General features: G+C 44.8%; 2 protein-coding genes across 3 annotated transcripts in view; one reads left to right on the top strand and one right to left on the bottom strand.

Moving 5' to 3' along the window:
* The window catches only part of LOC118102335, a 90702-nt gene that overhangs the window by 431 nt on the left and 69496 nt on the right, over positions 1–20775 (top strand). The gene's annotated exons all lie outside the window — the stretch shown is intronic.
* Positions 1–20775, bottom strand: part of LOC118102278 (NACHT and WD repeat domain-containing protein 2) — a 43323-nt gene that overhangs the window by 20917 nt on the left and 1631 nt on the right. Inside the window, exons 3-4 of the mRNA XM_035148355.2 lie at positions 12098–12186; positions 1536–1652 (exon numbers count right to left, since the gene is read on the bottom strand). Coding sequence (XP_035004246.1) covers positions 1536–1652; positions 12098–12186 — 206 coding nt within the window. The remainder of the gene's footprint in view (positions 1–1535; positions 1653–12097; positions 12187–20775) is intronic.

Here is a 20775-nt window from a genome sequence, read left to right as displayed (position 1 = left end):
CTTTCTGTTCAGTGCTGTGTTTTACTGCATGTTTTGCCTGGTTTATTGCTGATTGTGTCACATTTCTGCTGCACTGCTGCCATTTCACTCGAGTATGTGCGGGATATTCAACTTTTTGTGGATTCATTTCGGAGCTCATTGCATTTTGCTGTTTTGTGACACTCGGGTCATCTCACTTTCATGTGAATTATGATCCAAAAGCTGAACTTGAGGTCCATGTATGAGCTTTATTCAGATATTTGAAGTACGTGTCTTCTCCTTCCCATAGAGGTGGCAGAATAGCTATTGACTGTTGTGGTGCAAACTCAGCAGCTGGTGTCTGAGTCTGAATCTAATGTGGTTGTTGCTTTTGAGATAATTAATATGTGAGTTGGATTCCAAGTTGTAGAGTTCCTTGTAAATAGTCAGTATTTATATAGTGCTTTTCTAGTCTTATTAACCACTCAAAGCACTTTACAGTAGAAGTCATTCACACACCTCCTATATCTCACACACACACAGTCCAGGGGTTTGGTATCTTTCTTTAGTTTCTGCAGTTTTTGCCTGGTAGGCGTGATGTTTGTTTCTGGGATGAGCGACGCTGACACTGAAACGAGGATCATCGCTCCCCCAGAAATAAACTAGAATGAATCACTGAGATGTGGACTCTGTGGATTTGTGCGTTTTAGTGTCATGAAGAAAGAGAACTACAACTTGTGAAGGAAAGACGCAGGATGAAATGGTGGAGAAGAAAAAACTAAATGTGAGGAACAAGATTTGTTTTTGCTCCCTTGACACCAGGGGCTCTTGTTCTACCCATAATGCATCACCTCCCGCTGTGATCTCTCACCTCAATTTCAACTTCTCGACACGGATCTGTTCCATTTGAATAATTCACCGTTAATTTCTCTTCCCCTCGTCTCTCTTCGCTCCTCGTCCTTCTCCTCGTGCATTTTTCTCTTTTTCATGTGGCCTAAAATTATCTAAAAAATATGACTGAAATGTCAGCTGTAATTACGCATCATGCTTCTCTCTCTCTCCCCCTCTCTCTCCTCGCACATAACTCATTCATACAAGAGTAATTTTAGCTTTGCATGGATTTGCAGCACTTTCTTCTGGACTATGGAGTTTGTGGAGTTTTTAAGTTTCTGTTGCGGTTCATGTTCTGCAGTCTCTAAAACGAGGAATCGCCGCCTCGAGCAACAGTACAGAGATTTTCTCGATTCAAACAGACCGGACACGCACATCAAGCCTCAGACCTGCAACACGAGGACTTCAAACGCTACTGAAACTCTCAAATGTGACCAAGCCAGGACTTACAAAGAGAGAGGTCCTGCAGGAAAAATTAGATTTCACCCTGATTAGGTATTTTCCACAGAGTCTTATTAGAGCCTGAGCGTGGGAACAGACCACATCAGAGCCACACACAGGGAGGGGATGATGGGAGAAACCAACGCTGATTAAAAACTGATTTTCTACTTATGTGAACTTAAATCTCGTGCAAAACCCGCTCGTGTGTGTAATTGCAACCTATGCGGCGTCGTGTTAACACTCACAACAAAACACGGCCCCGCTGACGTCTTCAGACATTCCTCCAGCAGCTTCATCCTCAGTCGCTGCAGGTCCGGACTGTCCCACTCCTCTGGATCCACTCCCCAGTACAGGTCCACCACCTGGGAACACACACAAAAGCCCATTCAGTGTATTTTATTAGAAGGAGACACAAATATAGAGGCGCATGGGTGAGTTTTAGTAGATTCCAGAGGGCTAAGGATGTCTCTATTGTCCCAATGGGGCAATTACAGACAGAGATATCCACACAAACCTCAGGTGAACACAGAAGCTGGACAATAAATACAATATAAAAGACAAAAAATAACAAAATCTCAATGAATTATTTATGATGCCTATAGCAGTATGTTCTCTATATCTCTAAAAAGAAAATATTTCAACTGTGGAATAGAATAAATGGCAGAACCAGCTTCCACAGCTCAGAGGAACAAGGATATGATGGATTTTCTTTTTAAAACAGGGTTATACAACAGGATTGTTTCACAGATGGAAGTTGCTGCTGCAGGAAAACACGTAAACATGTAAAGAGGATATGAAGACGTCCCAAATGGTTGACTCCGTAGACGTGAACCTCTGGAAAACGTCGTATAAATGATATAGTGAAAATATCACCAAAGGTTTTCTAACCTCTTAGTCCGCATCTTCTACGTAAATGGCTCCTTCTCTGATTCATCCTGAGATATTTGTATTCTTCCAGTTTTGCATTTGTCGCGTGTTAGAAACGTCGTCAACACTCACTCGCTGTGAATTTTGATGACTCGGACATTTGCGATCTCACAGCCCCTCTGGAATATTTCTGGAAAATGTCTGGAATTCAGTGCATGACTGAAAGCAGCTTATGTCAGTGGCAACAGTTGATGGCGTAAATCTTGGTAGGAAACGTCAGTATTAACACAAGTGATGATGTCGTATGATTTAGTTTACAGCTAAAAAAACATGTTTACATGTGAAGTACAGCACAAGTGAGGATCCGTGGGCTTAAACCCGAAGGTTTTCTAACGCCATCACTGTTGTCAACACTCTCACCTGCTCTGTGTGACTGAAAAGCACAACACCACCCTCAGCATTGAAAACCAGCAGGGAGGAATCAACTGTACACACACACACACACACACACACACACACACACACACACACACACACACACACACACACACACACACACACACACACACACACACACACACACACACACACACACACACACACACACACACAGAGAGAGAGAGAGAGAGACATGCGACAGAGGAGGTCTCCCACAACACATTCATCACAAGTTTTGGCAGCTCAGACAACTCCAACTGTAAACACGCCACGGGGGGAATCTCCCACCGGAGGGGAGAGAGGTGAGGAAACGTCTGTGTGTGTGTGTGTGTGTGTGTGTGTGTGGCCCACGGCACGCTGCTGCTGGCTCATCTTAGAGGAAAACAAGCCCTCCTGCCGGCCGCTTCCTGGGACTCTGTCAGCTTTTCGCCTTCTGGCCGGGGCCTGACGAGCGCCTCACAGTAAAAGACACATTACGTCTGATGACCGCTGCTGCTCGGAGGCTCAGGTTTCAGTCCCTTAAAATGCATAATGTGAACTATCGCATTCTTCTTCTTCTTCTCTGGTGCAGCTCTTCTGCAGGTCATGAGTAAAAAAAACGTTTTTTGCAGGAGGTGAAGTGATTTAGCAGCGGGGGTGCTGCCGCCTTCCTTCGTGCTCCGCTGCCCACCACACTAGCAAATGGGTTTCACCTGGTACAATGACTGACACGTCCGCAGCATGGCAGAGAGTGCACACACACACACACACACACACACACACACACCGGCTGGCACTGAAACTGAGTGTGTGGCGCAGTGTTTTGACAGTTTGGGAGATATTCGCCTCTCCCCATTATTGACGGCGGCGGCGGGAGGGCTGGAGCGCCACTCGGCTCATCTGCTTGATCGTCGCCGTGCACCTGTGAGCAGCTGAATCACTGTGGAAGGAGACAGCTGTCAACTCGCTGCAGAGTCCTCCCACAGAAGAGCATGGCGGTGAACAAATATTTTCATTGACAATCAGACCGCTGGCTTCCCGCCTGTTTGTCTTGTTACACTTTTAAAATGAAGCTTATTTTTTCGTAGCTGCGACTTCAATCACAGACAAATCAAAGATGTTACATGTCACAATTCTGCATGAGAATAAATAGAAACAACCAGACCGTTGTTATATATTTGGTTAACTTTCGTACTTAGACTTTCAAAATGTTTCCAACAGCGTTCAAACCCAGAGAAATGCGTCACATCCGAAACCTTTTAGGTCATAAAAATGGAAGAGAACCCCCCCCCATCACAAACATCCTGAACTCTCTTCCAAAGGCAAATAAATTCTTCCATTTACTTTTGCGTGAGACAAGGACGAGCAGTAAATCCTCTCGACTGAGGAGCTGGCACTTTGGACCATTTTGTCAGTTTTGCTTGAGAAATGACCTAAATGATTAATGGATTTTAAAAATAGAAGCTGATGAATTTCTTTTCCACTCAATTCGTCGATTCACTATTTTTAGCTGTAACATAAATGAAATAGCAAATTTACAGCAAATCCTTTACATTTGAGAAACGACAGCAGAGTCGGAGAAACGCCCAACGCCTTAAATAATCAATTGATAATCAAAATTGTTTGTTTTGCCGTACTACCAACAAATGAGATATGACACGTGAATGCAGGATGAAAAAAAAGTACAGACTACATGCGTTTCCCTTGTCGTGCGCCTGCTAAAGGCTTTTACTTTGGAAAAAAAGTCTCTCCCACTCACTGGGGCGCACATGACAAGCCTCCCTCGTGTCGGCCTGTTGTGGAAAACTCATTGTTTAGCACATCAGTCACTGTGTATCAGTGTCACTAATCTACTTCCAGCGTACATGTGTGGGAGACTGCAATCGGCCTCGTGTTGACACCGACCGGAGGGAGGGAGGGAATGAAGTGAGATGAGCCCCTGATTATGATTGGTTTCTACTGGGCTTCAGCAGGTGACTGGGAGGATGCGCTGTAATTAAAAGATAAATGAAGACATTAGTCATATCCAGTGGCTGTGAGCGTGTGTGTGTGTGTGTGTTTGGGGAGGACAGAGTGATTGAATTTGCCCACATCACCCGCTGTGCTTCACTCGAGTACGCAGGGACGAGGGAGAAACGACGAACAGCTGAGGAATGCTTTTCCAAAATCGCCATAAACGCTAGCGAGAAGTTAAGAGCTTTGGAAGGTGTTCCTTAACAGACTGGTTCTTGCTGGAACAATTTCAGAGCTTCCCTCCTTCTTCTTACGGCCAACTTCTTCTTTGCTCTTCCTGATTACTTTCCCTCTTCCCCTCCACTACGCCGCCGAGGGCGCCGCCGCTTGCGTAAGAGCCGAAGCGGCTTCTGCTAAGCTGCTTTCTAATGCCCTTGGAGGGCGTTTGCCCACGGCCGGTCAAGCGCAGGAGAAGCAATTTTTTTCTCCTTTCATTCATTTATTGAATGTTAGACTTTGGGATTATACCCAAGATGCCCAGGAAGAAAGGGCATGAAATCAGGCGGGGAAAAGCCCCACCAACTGAAAAAAGAAAAACAAGAGTAAAAATAGATATGGCGCCCACATAAATATATCTTAAGCTCTGTACTGCAGGCAGTTTTACTAAGAACATGTGGTAAATCTCGAAGAATGTTTGATGAATGCAGTTTTCTGAGAGCTCGAGAAAAGTGCAAGTTTTAGCAGCATATCTGGAATCAGATATATATTTCTGCATCGATATGAAAAACACATGCATGAAGGTTAAACACTCTTTAGTGTTAGATCTCCAAATCGTATGTTTTACTTAATTCAATTCCTGCCTTCTCTGATACGAGGTCACACTTTCCCTGCATGACTCTAATGGAGTTGATTGAGGTTGTCAATAACGCGTTCCGAGAGAAAACTTCACATGTGCACGCCTCGGAGTAAAATCCGTCACGCTCTGAAAACGCCGGGGCTATTATGGCTCCGTGTTTCAGACTGTTAAAGCTCGACCAAAGCACGTCGAGGTTAACAGCCAGTCAAAGACACGAGGTAATGAGATCCTGGGACTCGCGGAGGCTTTAATGAGGCACCAGCTCAGGGAGATATACATTTTCCATCACACAAGGTTCCTGATAGGTCACTCTGAGGCTTGCCATATGTTCAAATGATAATTAATTTGGTGAATTTTTTTTTAGAGCCTGTCAAACACAGCTTTGGGGGACATTTAACGCACCGTGCACGCCACAGGGAGACGCTTGGGACTTAAATGGGAGTAGGCACAACTCTGAAGCTCCTTGAACTATAGACTGAATATAAATATGGATTGTCGTGTCTCCAAATCCTCCCACTAATCAGTAAGGAAGCAAAAATATAATTTAACGTGTATTTTGACTTTTTAGTTTGGCTCATGTCCCCATCAACTAACATGGAGGAGAAGGGGTACATGACCTATAAGCTACTATACCCAGTCACCAGGGGGCGAGGGAGATGATTTAGCTTCACTTTTAAGAAGCTGTCATTTTGTCCATCTACATATACAGTTTATGCCTTGAACTTATATCATTTTAACTCGAAAAAACATTTCTGTTTTTGTCGTGTAAGAAAATTAAGCATTTTTTGTTGTGTTATTGGGAAAAGGTTATAGGAGAAATACGTCATACTTATATTTAGATTAATAATGTTAATTTGTGTTATAACTTGAAAGGGCTAGCCACTAGGGGTGCGACCAACGTGATGTCACTATGCTGCAGAAGTTTCATTCATCGATTCTTTGCGCTGCACATTCCTGCATTTGGGGAAAACATCGGGCTCAGGTCGGGCTCGTACACAAAAAAACTGAGAGCCTGTCAGATTTGGGTCAGGCTTGGTTTGTTTTCTCTCGGGAAAGAAACTCAGAAAAAGGATCATACGTCTCATTTAATCTTTTTTTAAAGGGGTTTAAATCTTATCTTTAAAAAGAATCCTGAAACTTCTCCTTGAGGAGGCGTGAAGATCAGACCTGAACCATAATCATGTTCAGAATTAAAATTAAATCAGTCACATTATTTTTGCAGCTAATTTGACCTGTGGGACGTTAAGTCTTTATTCTTTGATTGTGCAGAGGACTCCCAGACTTTAAGAATTCATGGGAACCAGTATAAACTGAGTTGAGCGAACTTTATCCACATAAACTTATCTCTCCACAGCTCCTCAGCTCAATCAATGTTTCTCTACAGTCACAAAAAAACAACAGTACGTCAAAATACAATATATTCATTTCCAAATCAATGAAAGATTTTCGAGGAACAGAACATCTCGGGGGGAACCGGTTGTGTTTTTGCATTTTAACCGAGCGTAAACCCAGTGGTGTAAACAAACGGCGGCTCGGCTGAAGCAGCTGCTCGGAGTCCATTCATTTCTCTAATCAGAGAAACACTGCCTGCAGCGTATCATTTGGGTAACATCGCTCTTTGTAAACCAGCGGGTTAACTGCAGACCACAGTACAACAACAAGTGTCTCACTCAGTTTGCTGGCAACAATTCTACAGTTAAAATTCTCTCTATACTCATAACAAATATTCTCAAACAGACTTTATAATCAGGTCTCGGTCAGTTTCATAGATATGGATTTTTAAAAAATCACTTTATTTAGATTTTACCAGACCACTTTAATCCATCTGTCCGTCACATTCCGCAGAGTTTTTCTCTGAGATCCTCTGCTGACAGCCGATAAACCGACAGGGCCGAGAATATAACCTTCACTGACAGTAATAAGACATCATCTTCACAGAATGAAGACTTCTCCCGAGGGGCGAGAGAGATGCAGTGTAAGCGAAGCCTTAGATGTAGTTTCCTATTTGACTTTTGATTATATTTGCTGATTGTCATTCAGCCTCGCTCCCGCCGAGGCAGTTGGCATGTTTGTGTGTTTCTGTGGAGACCGAGCGGAGAGGGAAACGGTCTCGGAGCGGGGGCGGCTGAATGAAAGTGGCGGCCTGCTGCTGCCAAGGAGCGAAGGAAACGGACGGAGGAAGAAAAGAGAGGTGAAAAAAAAAGAGAAATATGGGGTGGAGGTAAACAGATGGAGGAGTGATGAATGAAGAGGGTTCACGCCATATTTCAGGTGATGAATTTGTCGTCTTCAAGTTTTTCCGCATCTGAAGTTTGAGTATAATAAATATATGGTCACGCTTAAGAATTTTTTTTTAACATAAAAGTTATTTAAGAACTTGCGAAGAGAAGTACATTTTTAGGTGGGAGAAATTCGAAGAGTGTCTTTTCTGACAAAGCCAAGCTGACAGCCACGTTCTCCTTTTTAAAAGTGCAAACAAAAGAAAAGGCTTTTTTTTGGTAATCGTCGTCACATGTTCATGCCTCATCTCGTGAGTTTGAAACGACGCCTGAGTGACAGCCGTTGAATTAATTCGCACAGCTGTGGCCCTTGGAAACTTTTATTTTAATTGTAGTGGCTGAGCGTGTGTGTGTGTGTGTGTGTGATGGTCTGTGAGTTGGCAACCATAGCGAGGTTTGCCCACATCATTAACAGCTGTTTCCTGCAGCCCAGCGATTCTGTTTAAAGGTCATTTATGTGGATGATCGCTGCCACTAGATGTCGCACTGGCATCTTGGGCCAAAACAAAAAATCGGCCACACCTTCAGCTTCAAGCAATCAAAATGTGAAGTCTTTCATGATGCGTTCAGTCTTTCAATCCTGAGGTTAGCACCCTCGGCTAGCAGCCCACACACGGTGCAGAAAAGCGGCAAAAATATGCAAGTAGACCTGGTTTGTATCGCTGCCAATTAGCTGAGCCAGGTAACTTTAAAAACATAGGGAGGGACTTTCATGCAGCAACATCCACATTAATGCTTATACTCCTAAACTCCTACATGTAGAAGGAGGTGATTGTATTGTTATGGAGAACAATGAGGAAATGCTCTTGATTTCAGCCCCTGAATCTGTAATGTTTGGAAGGATGAACCTAAATGCAAAACGCTGGTACAAGTGGAGATCTGTTGGGGGGGAGGTGAGTGTTCTGGAAGGCTGATGGCCGGAGACAAACGGAGACAAACAGGGACTGGCAGGAGGAAGGACATAGCCTCAGAAGGACGAGCTGTGAGCAGGGCTGGATGAGTGTCCAGCCAGCAGGGGGACGAGCGGAGCAGGATCCGAAGGCTGCTGCGGGCGGAGGTTTGATGAGTGGCCAGTCGGGGGGGGGGCTGGGGAGCAGGCGGCTGAAGCTGAGTGAAGCTGGAGACGTGTGGAGATCCCAGACTGTACATAAAGATGACTGCTCCCCCACCTGCTCAGGTCATAAAACACGCTTACTCCAGGTTAGTGGATGGGACACGGACCGTTTCCCATAAATTTGGTTTTAATTAGTTATTTGATGCTATAAAAACCAAGTGACAGCCAAGACTCGCAATTGCTAAGACTCTGGCTCCAAAGGCACAAGATGGCGGCCGGTTCATATCCTGGATATTATGGCTTCATTTCTAGAACGTGGGGGCGAGTGGAGACCTGTCGTCCATCTTGTCCAACAGTCTATGGTGGAGATGAGTGAGGTGTCGAGGAAACAAAGGTTAAAGGAAATAAGGACTACTCTGTAAACAGCGACATCATTGCATCTGTTGCATCCACAAATTCATGGGGATTTACAAATATATTTTTAATCTAAGGGAATATTTTTCCTTATAAATTTACGATTTTAATGTCTCGCAATATCTGAATAAAGGCGCGAACCAACTAAAGTGCCCAACGAATAATTCAGATGGTGAGTTAATCTGTGTTTGAGCGGCCGTATCTCGCTGCAAGCATGAAAATCCACTGATCAGTATTTAACAAACAACACCACATGGCTGGAGATGAGTTATTCTGTTCCCCCCCCTGACTGAAGCCAGCCAAACCTCACACACCATCAGTAATCTGTCTGTGTGGTTACACATGAACCGAAACCTCGTCTGACCCTGATCCGCTGTGTGCATCCACTGGCATCGCTCAGTCGTTATGTGTCTGTTTTCTGTAATTTCTTTAAATGGTGAGTGCACGTATGAGTGATGAAAGCCTGAAAGTGCAGGAAACATGGGGATAGACCCCCCCCCGCCTCCCCTCCCAGGTCGCTGCTGTGCACTGATTGAATGAGGACGCACCCCTCGGCCCCTGGGCTGGATTTGCGTGCGCTCTTCCTCCCTCTATCTGTCCCTCCATCTCCCACGATCCCTCCACATCCTCTTATGAGGGAGGTTCTGGATTGAAAAGGAGTCGGGTGATGAGGGACCCGAGGAAAAGTAGGTTTCGTCAGCTTTGGCATATGTGTGTCAGCGTGTGCCAGCGGACGTGTGCGAGAGACGGAGCCATGCATGTGAAAGGCGGAGGGGGGTGGGAATGAAAGAAAAATGAATGCAAGTAGTGAACGCGTACGTATATTTCACATGTTAAAAACTGAAACTCACAAGTGCAAATCGCTATCAAGCTCCGTGAGACTGGTTTTAGCGAAGGTGCCAACTCTCACATGGCGTGGGTGAGGACGAGAAAGAGTTGGGGGGTTTGGGTAGAGGAGGAGGAGGATGAGGAGGGAGGGAGGGAGGGAGGGTGAGAGGAGTAAGTGAGTCATAGTAATAACTCCCAGGCCTTCTGCATCATAATTTCAGCTCACGCTTTGTCACGGCGAGCTGAATCACCAGACGGACACGTGGCCACGCACAGCCGAGCCAAAACGTCTCTGCACGGCCTTTCTGGCGTCATCGTGCACTATTGCATTACACAGGCATCAGAGGGACGATCGTTACGTCTATTAGTTTGATGGTTTGTAATATTGTGATATCTATGATAAACCATTCATCATAAACTGAATGCAGTCATTTGGGCATTAAATCTGTGATGCATTCCTTTCCTCAATAACAAATGATCCGTGGTTTTCAGTAACTGGCTCCTCATCCGAATGAAATCTAAAAATGATCTTAAGGATAAAACAACAATCATCATTTGTGGCTTTTAAACAGAAGCTAAACTTGTTTTACTCTTAACTACGTGTACCTGCTCAAAAGAAATAAACAAAGACGTATAACACAGTATAAAAATCAACATCACTGCATTATTCCCCGAAAAATTCCTGGATCTAACCCATTCATCCGCATCCGCATCAACATTCTGTGATTCTTCCCAGTCCGAGGTGCCATCACTCCACCGAGTTTGGCGGAAATTGGTTCTGTAGTTTTTGCATAACCCCATTTGTAGTTATGAAGCTTTGCCTGTAAATAATCAGACAAGACTTCACACATCCTCCGATACTCAAGTCCTCCAATCACGCCTGCTTTATCAGAAACCTCTGGCCAGGGAAAATATATTCAATTCCATTAGGACTTAGTACTAAGTGCATATCTTACTGTGCATTTACCAGAGAAGAACCTCCAAGTCATTCTTATATTTCCTTGAGATGGACATTTTAAGTCTTTCTGATTTTGATTTAGACTTTGAGCATGACTTATTCCCACGTCTCCTGAAAGTTCTTTATTTTCAACAAATTGCAATTTTTCTTACTCGACTAGTTTGTCATTTACTGGAAATCCTGGTTATGTAGAAAGCAGTAGTGTAGTACATAATACTAAGTCTTTTTACAACTAGGGATAGATAATGAACAGTGCTGCTGTAACGCAGACGACAGCCACCTTCTCCCTGCACTAATGCCAGGATGCTATGACCCAGCGAGGTGGAACATGGGACTGATGGCGTCTCATAAAACCAGCGTGGTTTGGCCGTCTTGATCTAGATGTTTGCATGAAGGCTGAGCCAGGATAAAATGTCGTATAACCACTTGACAATGTGTTCCCCCCATATTGATGTTAACCTCCGAGGAAGCAAGGCTGCAACACTAAGCAAACCAATATAACACTGTTTACCTGCAGACGCTGTGATTCTGATTGTTTTCTTTCTTTTAGACTCGTCGACAAGTCAAAACGTATACGTCTATTTAAGGAAATCAGGAAATCAGTTGTTGGGAACATCTCTCGTCATAACAACTTTAGACGGCATGTGCTCGGAGCTGTTTATGATCTAATCGATCACAAGTCCCCCGCAAATCTCCTCAAACCCTTCCCAGGAACAATCTGTGACAGATCTTTGTCTGGCTCCAGGGCGCTCCTGGATTTTGTTTAACAAACAGACCTCTGATAGCAATCTATCTCTGTGTGTACACTGATGCTGATTTGCAATGCAAATGATCTTGATCAGTGGACACCACGGGGGAGAGCTCTGCAATTCTCCGACAACAACAAAGGGGAAAACCCTCGCGTTACGCCGCTTTATCCGCAGCTACATTTTTGCCAGCACCTCGCCGATGGAAGCCTTATCTGAGCTGGCCTTCTGTCCGCTTAAAGATACACAGACCTCTGCTTGAAGCCCTGAGGGGTTTCCCTCAGGCATCCATGGCTGCGTACACCATGATGTAGATTTGGAGCCACTGAACGGTCAGTTCTGTCAAACTACAGCTACGGAAGTTACAGATCTGTGAGGCCGTAAGAAGGTGAAGACAGAGGAAAAAGTCAGGAAAGAAGTAAAAAAGCAAGTTACCTGGAATTCAATCCCATAGTTCTCCCTGCAGAAATCTCGTAGTTTGGGGTAGACGTGCTCCTTCAGTGCGTTCCTCTCTGCTTCTGTGTCTGAAAAGAGAAGAGGGAGGGAACCTGATTGTAGCACTTAATGTTGAAAGTTTTATGGAATAATTTAACAATTTTTACCTCTCCTGTGGAGTAGAAAACTAGAAAAGGGGGAGGTAAACCAGGACACACCCCCTTATAATTAGGGGTCCCCCAAAAGTTGACCAAACTTTCCAAATTGACACTGCAGGCCTATATGTCTTTGTGATCCGAGATTTTGTGTGACCATAACAATAAAATGAATTTGAATGCACATTGGATTCTGTGAAACATGACAATGCTGTACAACTGGGATTGTTGCATACAGTTGTGTTGTGCAAAAAACCTGTACAAGTGTCGGACCCTTTATATGTGAGCACATGTCACTTCTGCTTTATATTTGTAATTAATTGAGAATTAAAGAATCAAACATGCGGTCGAATGACTAAGACATTAATCTAAACATGCTCACCCACAATGTAAATACGATTGCCCAGCAGAGCCAGTGCCGACACACACTGTTGCAGAATTTATGCCACATTACCAAGGCAGTGATCATATTGGACAGTGGCAGTGTCACAGAGCGAGAGCCCACGGCCTGTTGACGTGTCCCACTTTCTTCCCCCTCACCTCCCCCCTTTTCACTGTCTTCCAAATGGTTACCGTAATGTATTTGGACAGGCTCAGTCTCTCCCCCCCCCTCTTCTTTCCTCTGAAGGGAGTGGACGGACGGGTGAGAACGGAGCGAGCTAACCCCGCGCAAAGCGGCGGACGGAGCGCCGGACATCCCCTCGGCCGCGAAAACCGTGTCATGCGCCGCGTGAGTGGAGGAGCTCACAGATTTAGTCTGACGTATCGGTCTCCCGTCTATCTTTAGCAAGGCTCCGGGCCTCGACCGTACATGTATCTGCCCACGGCGACCCGAGCAAAATGTCAAATCAAAGCCGAAACGCTTGTGATAGTATGCAAATGGTAAAAAAAAAATGGCAGCTGCTGCATCGGTGGAGCTCTCGTCTGCTTCCTGTGGAGACACATCACAGTACCATGCAAGTAGAAGGTCTCACGGTGACACGGATGACATCATGGCTGCAGAAAATAGCAAGAATTTGGATGAAACCTTGTTTGTGTGTTTGGGAAGTGTTGGGAACAAGTGCGATCCAAATGTGCACCTCGCTGCTCGCTGTCTCCATGTGACCTGACAGACTTAACTGTGTTGCTGTTTGTATTTTCTGCTGATAACAGCAAGACGCTTCTCTCTCTACCTCGTTCTTTCTCTCTTTTTTTGTGGGATGATAATGAGTTATGGCAGCCTGACGTATGTGTGTGTATGTGTCTGTTGTGTACACGCCCACATGCAAAGGAACAAAGACCAAATGCTAGGTTTGCCCTCTCTCGCTGTGTGTGTGTCCTTCCCAATTTTTTTCCCCAATCTGTTCATTTCTATCTTTTCTTTCCAGATATGTCACGTCAGCCACTTTTAAAAATTCTCTCTCACTTATTTTTCCTTTCTCTCTTCCTCCTCATGGGCGACAAGTCGAAAAAGAGAAACACAGCCAATGTTCCTGGTTCCTGTCCTTTCTTATCCATCTGTCTTTCATACACTTGTCGCTTCAATTCGTCGTATTGTCAATGAATTACCCAGAAAAATGTCATAAGAGGACGTACAACAAAATAAGCCAAAGCCAGTCCTTTCTCAGTGATTTAAACATAATCACGATATAATAAAATTACAAGACCAATGTGGAACTGAGGACTGGAGACTGTCTCTGCCTGTAGTTTGGGAGATAATGTGGCATTTCAAAGTTATTCTCTACCTGATTGTTTCACTTTATCTTCAATAATGTAATTCTGGTTGTACGTGTCTTAACTTTCGTTCATTATGGTCTTAAAAAGTCTTCAATTGAACTTGTTGAAACCTGCAGAAACCCATGAGTATCTACAAATAGTATTTGGTGTGAACCTCAAACTTTCAGATTTTGAGAAGCTGCCACCAGTGAATATTTGTCTTTTTGCTTGGTAAACCCGTTTTAGCACAACTAAAACAAACCGAACAGATTAACCAAAATCATATCACGCTGCCTCAGCTGCCTCCTCACGGCAGTCACTCTTCAGCCGCCCTCTCCCAGGCTCATCAACACGCTTCTGACGAAGCAATCACTCAGCTCTCATCAAGATTCACTAACTGACGCTCCAGAGACGCTCGGTGAGCACAACTGCTCAGAGGCCTGTGATTAAAAGAGAAAGAGAGAGACGGCCAAGTCCACGAGACAAGTGTCCGAGCAGATTAAATGCAAACAATGCTTTGATTTGGGGTCGACAAGGATCCACCAGCGTGTGTGTTTGTATCTGGGATGCATAAAGGGTTTGGTTCAGATAACCACCTGAAAGATTTCTGGCTCCTTCCCGATACAGTGGAAGGAATTTGCTGACCATCATCAGCTCACGGCCTGAAGCACCTTTTTCTTGCTTAAAGCACAGAACCAAATCTCCCATACATCGAAGTTAACCACACGAGACCGAACATCCCCCTCTCCTTCTTCGTATACCACACAAACTCTCATGTGCAGATCTGAACCTACACGGCCATGATGCAAACGCACAGTCAGTGAGCAAATCGATAGCGAGTGACCTGGAAGACGCTGAAGGCAAATTGTGGCTGTGTAAAGCAGCCATCCATAAAGGCCAGATGTTGCTGCATTTCCCGAGCAAATGGAGACCCGGATATCACTGAATCAGGACCGAGGAATTCCACTGGTGGTAATTGAGCCACGACCCGAACCTGATGTTCACCACCGACGTTGTAGAATAGAAATAACATGGACCTGGATGTGACAGTGACGGGGGGGACGGGGACTCTCATGCCTCTGTGACTCGTGACACGTATTTGATTAAATGACCATCGCAGTGGCTGCAGGCATGATCCAGTGTTGGTCTACCCAACGTGAAAATGTACCACGTTCACTGGGCAACATCTGCACTGCCAGCTGTTGCCTCCAAAACCACTAGTGGGAGGCTTTTGCATGTTCATGTGTAGGCCAGCAACACACTGGACTGATTAATGATTTTCAAGATCGCACAAGAGCTGTGTGCTAATTCAGGGGGGCGCCACTTCCCCAGGCCCCAAAATGCTTACACTTTTAAATGTAAGTAGCTTCATCTCAACTGAGCAGCTAACGGTGCACCACAACTTTCTAACTCGGCGTGCAGGGGATTCATATTCAAATGTGACTCAGAAACAGGTGTTCATTAAAGGGTGTGATGCTATTTTAACATAGGTAACACGTTCCTGAGCTTCTGTCTCCAGTTTGTGTGAAGAGGGAATTAGTTTATGAATTTAATTTACTCTGAGTCTATTTTTAAAAAGCCTCTCTGCAAAACGCCCATAGGCGGATGATAAGACGTTAAATATCACTTTTTAATCTTTGATGATAAATCTGTTTACTTGACATGGTGAACTAGAAAAATTAAGATAATATGTTTTACTCCAAGGACGATTAAATTGTGGGAATTTTTAAAATATCAATTTATATGTAAAGTAAAGTAGCTATTCCTCAGCTATGGAATAAATCAATAAAAATGAATGTAATTTCACAATGAATCATATCATGGTGGCTTGAATTGAACAGACGTTGAATTAACATTCATTGTAAGTTGCCGGTAACGTTTTGTTCATTTCTAATCTCAGTTAACATTATTATGCCTCCCCCCCCTCCCTCGCCACAGCCCTTCATGTGCACATAAAATAAAATTCCCATTAGATACAAACCGCCCGCAGACCACACTAGTTTTCTGGAGGTTAATTACATTGGTTACGAGTGGATAATCACTGTGTAATTTTACTCAGGTGCATCCGGCGGGCTGCTCGCTATCACCTCCATCATCCCCCGGTGAAGTGTTTTTACAGTGTGTTCCGTGAAATGGTTTGAACACGCCGGGAGTTGGACGAGCGTGCGAGGGCAACTGCTGAATTTGTCAGAGCGACGTCCTGAGGGGTGTGAGATTGCTCCACAGCGATCGGGGAAAAAACTCTGGGAGAGGTCACTGGAAAAAAAACAAAAAAAACAACCCTGCTGCCAAAACCAGACACAGCGAGCTTCCTCTCTCCCTTCAGGACACGAGCAGACGCAAGGAGGTGGAGAACGCCATAAGCTTGCGTCATAAACTTTTAACGTGCCGCAGAACGGGGGACCAGCCTCATTCGTAAAAAAAAAAAAAAGGCACCCAGCAGATTTTCAGGATCCTTCTCTTTCAACAAAAGCCGCCCTTGATACAGTCTCTCCACCGGTCCTCTCTCCCTCCCTCCCACTCGCTCCCCCTCTCTTTCACCAGACTCTATTAGAATTGAAGGAATTCATTTTATTGTTAAAGGCGAGATAATCAGGAATCCCAAAAAAAACCTACAACACAAACCGAAAGAAAAGATAAACGGAGTGAACAGGAACTTTGGGAGTAATCGTGGGGTGTAATGTAAGTGGTCTCTGTGCTGACATACTAAAGCCTCAATGATGGTGCATGGGAGGGTTGGGATGATTTTATGCATCACATCCCCGAGGCCTCTCGCCTTTATCAACTTTAAACAGCTTAAGTGATAGCTTGCATACAAATAGCTGCCTATGGCACACGAGCCGATGCCAGAGCCCCTGAGGTGACGACGGCAAAGGTAATGGAGATGTCTTGATATGCTTATATGGATTTACACACACACACACTGACAGCTGAGACAGTCTGCATAATGCACACACAAACATTCAGAAATAAATCATGTCAGGCTTGTTTGTTGCTGCCACAGGCCGGAACAGATAGCTGGGTATTTAATTGATCGACTGTTGCTGCCACATACACACACACACACAAACACACACAGCATCAGACGGATTCATCCACCTGAGCCAACACCTTGGGATTCATTAACATCATGGGAGCAGGATGTAAATCCAGTCAAATGTGTTGTTTGGCTTTGACACACTGTGGCACATGGTGAAATAAATCCGTAGAGTCTGTATGACTACACTGTGAAGTCGACTTTCTGTTGTAGCTTCTTACATCTAATGAAATAGGGCTGCTTTCAGACATGCGCTGCGGTCCGGATATTTTCCAGAAATCTTCCGGAGGGGCTGTGTTTGAAACGAGTCGGTCTCTCTGGATCGTTTCCATATGTTTTCATGCCAGCCCTCTGCTAAAATGAGATGTGAGAATACAGCAGCAATATTCACAGCGAGCGATCGGATGCGTTAGTGACGTTTATAACATTCAACAGATACGAAACTTTAACGTTCGGTGTGAACGCACCATGTAAGAGATATCACAGAAAGAAAAAGAGTAGCCACAAACGTACTTGACAACTTTTGATAAGGGCCGACACCGGTATTGATGAGCTGTAAATAAAAAAACACTGATTTCCGCAGCTGAATTGTTACGCTAGTCTCGCCTCTTGCTTGCTCTTCCCTAGACGTCACCCCTCGCCTGAATGCTTTGGACATTTGCTGTTGTCGTGAGCGAGTCTGACCCGGACGATGTGAAAGTCAGACTCCACGGAAAACATCTGGAAAACTTCCTCCACATAGTATACTCCTATATAAAGATGGACGACACTTCCTCGCACTATCCACAAATGTAGCTAAACTCCACGAATCCATGTACTTTTTAGTTTGGTTCACGTCCCATCGGCTAACATGGAGGAGGCAGGATATATGACCTATGCTGCAGCGAGCCACCAGGTGGAGATCGAGACACTTTGGCTTCACTTTTACTGAGCTGTCATGTCGTCCATCTTTATGTACAGTCCATGGTCCGGACATTTTTCCCGTCTGAAACCAGCCGGAGCGTCGTGCCTCTTCCAAGACGACACAAGCGGAGCCAGCAGAGGTCTGTGCAGCTGAATGCAGCAGCGGGTGCGTCACAGTCGTCTGTGGCTTTTTGATTAAGGGCATTAGGGTCAGCGCATTCAGCAGAGCCAACGCTATAGAGCACATAAAACTCTCAGTGCCGTAGATCAAAGTATAGAGTGGCCCCTCCCCCCCCCCCGCCCCTTCCAGTCTCACATACACAATAAAAAAAGTGCTGCTACACAGTTATGATGGTGTGATTATCACTGCAGATAGCATGATTCACCCGCGCTGCCTCTGCTATCACGGATTACACAGTTATGTGCGACATATATTTTGTTAACTTTCCTCGAGGGGGAAATTCGTCAACATAAGCGCGATCCTGCTCTGGCCTTGAGTGACTCCTTCATAATGGTGCGGCTGCGTTTCGTTGCCCACACATTTATATTTCGGAGACATGAAGGGATAAATACTCGGTGTCTCCTCAACGTGCCGGGGAAGAGTTGCAGAGTCGCTGCCTCGTTCTCAAGGCCAGAGCAGCGTTCTGCCAGTGCTGGGATTTAAGGAGGGGTTCTCTTATTGCGACTGAGTGCAGTGGAAAAAGATGCTTTTATACATTTGTGGCATGTTATTGATTCTCTGTCTGCTGTGACCACATTATACTGCACACCTACAGCTAAATAAATGCATGGACAGCCCCCTCTAGTGAACATGGAAATACAGGCTCGGCAGCGGCACTGAGGGCAGACCAGGGTCACACTCATGAATAACGGCACATGACGTATCAGCAGGGGAGAGTTTGCAACAGGGGAAAGAGACTGCAAGTAGAGTATGTGAGGACGGTTTGAATCTGTTCTGTTGCTGACCACGTAGCTGCAACTGGAAATACAAAGTGAACTCATCCGTACAGATCTAAACAAATGTAAAGAATACTTCATTACATGTTTGATTGGACTATTGTGATCTTGTGGGGGACTCAATAATGTTTCTGTGCGACTGTCTGAAGTACAGATGCCGTGTACGGCTTCATTACTCGGATATGGATCTGGATATCAGCAACTCCCTTCACTGGAAACTAGAGCCCGACCCATTTGTTATCGCTCAATATACATATCAGGTTTATGTTTGCTGGTATGAAAACTTTTATTTTACAGAATAAACAATGCAGAAAAAAGTGCATTTATGTTTACATTTAAGTTAAAGTTAATTCAAGCTCTATATATTTGTGTTTTCTTTTTATTTATAGTCATCTAGAATAAAGTTTATGGTTAAACTGTAAAGTATCAATCCTTGTCGACACTGCTGTGGATATTTTGGGGTATTTTGACCCTCCGACCTTGCATGTGGATGAGAGGCCTAAAGAAAAAGTTCTCTTTGCAAAGTATCCACATTATTGTGGAAAGGGTGTCAATCACATTCCTTTGTCATAAGCAGTTGCTCATGCCATCTTATGCCTACTCAACAAGACAGCTTTTTAGCCCAGTTTTCCAATTGTCGAAAAATTTTGGAAGAGCCTCGCATCAACACAACGCCTCCTCCAAGTAGCTTTCTAGCCAACTCATTAGTTGATTGGAGTAATAATTACAACAGCCAATTAGAGAGCAGGATGGGGGGTCAAGGGGTTCTCCTGGTAAAGGGTTGTGTAGTGTGTCCCCACCTGTCCCCAGTACGGTGTGACCTGCACATTAATCTGATGAATCTGAAAATCGTGTAGTCTGAATTTGGCATTATGAATCATTGGCCATTTTTAGGGGGGGAATCAATATCGGCCGATATTTTGTCATGCCACACTTGTACTCCCTGATATCGGTATAGCCATTAGCCCCCCCAAAAAATCCATATCGGTCACTTTCATCTCTCGGATATGTGTCTCTGAATGTCAGCACCTCGCTTCACTTCAGTTCATAATTAGCTCTCCTCACAGCTCAGGCGGAGATGTGTACCTTTCCATTTGAGCCTAAAAATAACTATTGGAATAGCCCCCGTGTTTTCCGTCTACATGTACCTTGCGATGGAGGTGGGAGGGGGGGGTTGAATTGGTGCTGTGACGAGATGATCTGAACGACTGAGTCAGCTACAGGTGGCGAGACAACGCCAGACTTTTCTGCCTCTGCTGCAGATCATAACAGTGCAATAATCCGAGGTCAATTCATTCATTCTTTTCTTGGTCTGCAGCAAGGGCAAGCAAATGACAGTGATGTATCGACAAAAAACTACCTCCTTTTTTTTAATCCTGGCGTGCCCTCCTTCTCTTTCTCTCTCTCGCTCTCTCTCATAGCCTACTCTACTTCCCTTGCCTTGTTTACTCCAGTTTTACTGAGCCTATTTTTACCCCCTTGGCCCAGAGGGCTTATTCAAATACAGAGCTGCAACTGGGTGTCTCCCTCACGACCCCGGCCGCCTTGCACTCTGCTCACACCGTGCACCCTGTGTCCGAGGCAATCTGCTGCTTTGCCGCGTTGCCGGAATGAATCATGCACCCATTTGTTTTCTTTTTGTTGTCATGTGGCCTTGCGTAACCTAATTTAAGACATGTTCCAGTGGCTCCATCAGGTTAAGTGGGTCCTTTAAATGTCACAGCTCAATGACTGGTGAATGAACTAAAGCTCAATCCCAGAGTCCTGACTTCCCTTTCAATGTCAGTGCTGCAGATCACCAGCTCTGGACGGTGGCTTTATTTTCAATCCAAATGCATTAACCTTATAGATTTCACATCACATGCCCGAGCCAAAGTGTTCCCCTGCACTTGTGGGTGAACGCTGCAGATTTTTCCCTGTGATTGCTTTTT

Source organism: Hippoglossus stenolepis, chromosome 23, assembly GCF_022539355.2.
Source record: "Hippoglossus stenolepis isolate QCI-W04-F060 chromosome 23, HSTE1.2, whole genome shotgun sequence".
NCBI classification, from domain to species: Eukaryota; Metazoa; Chordata; class Actinopteri; order Pleuronectiformes; family Pleuronectidae; genus Hippoglossus; species Hippoglossus stenolepis.
The sequence above is the reverse complement of the archived record's forward strand: the minus strand, read 5'-3'. Positions and strand labels throughout refer to the sequence as shown.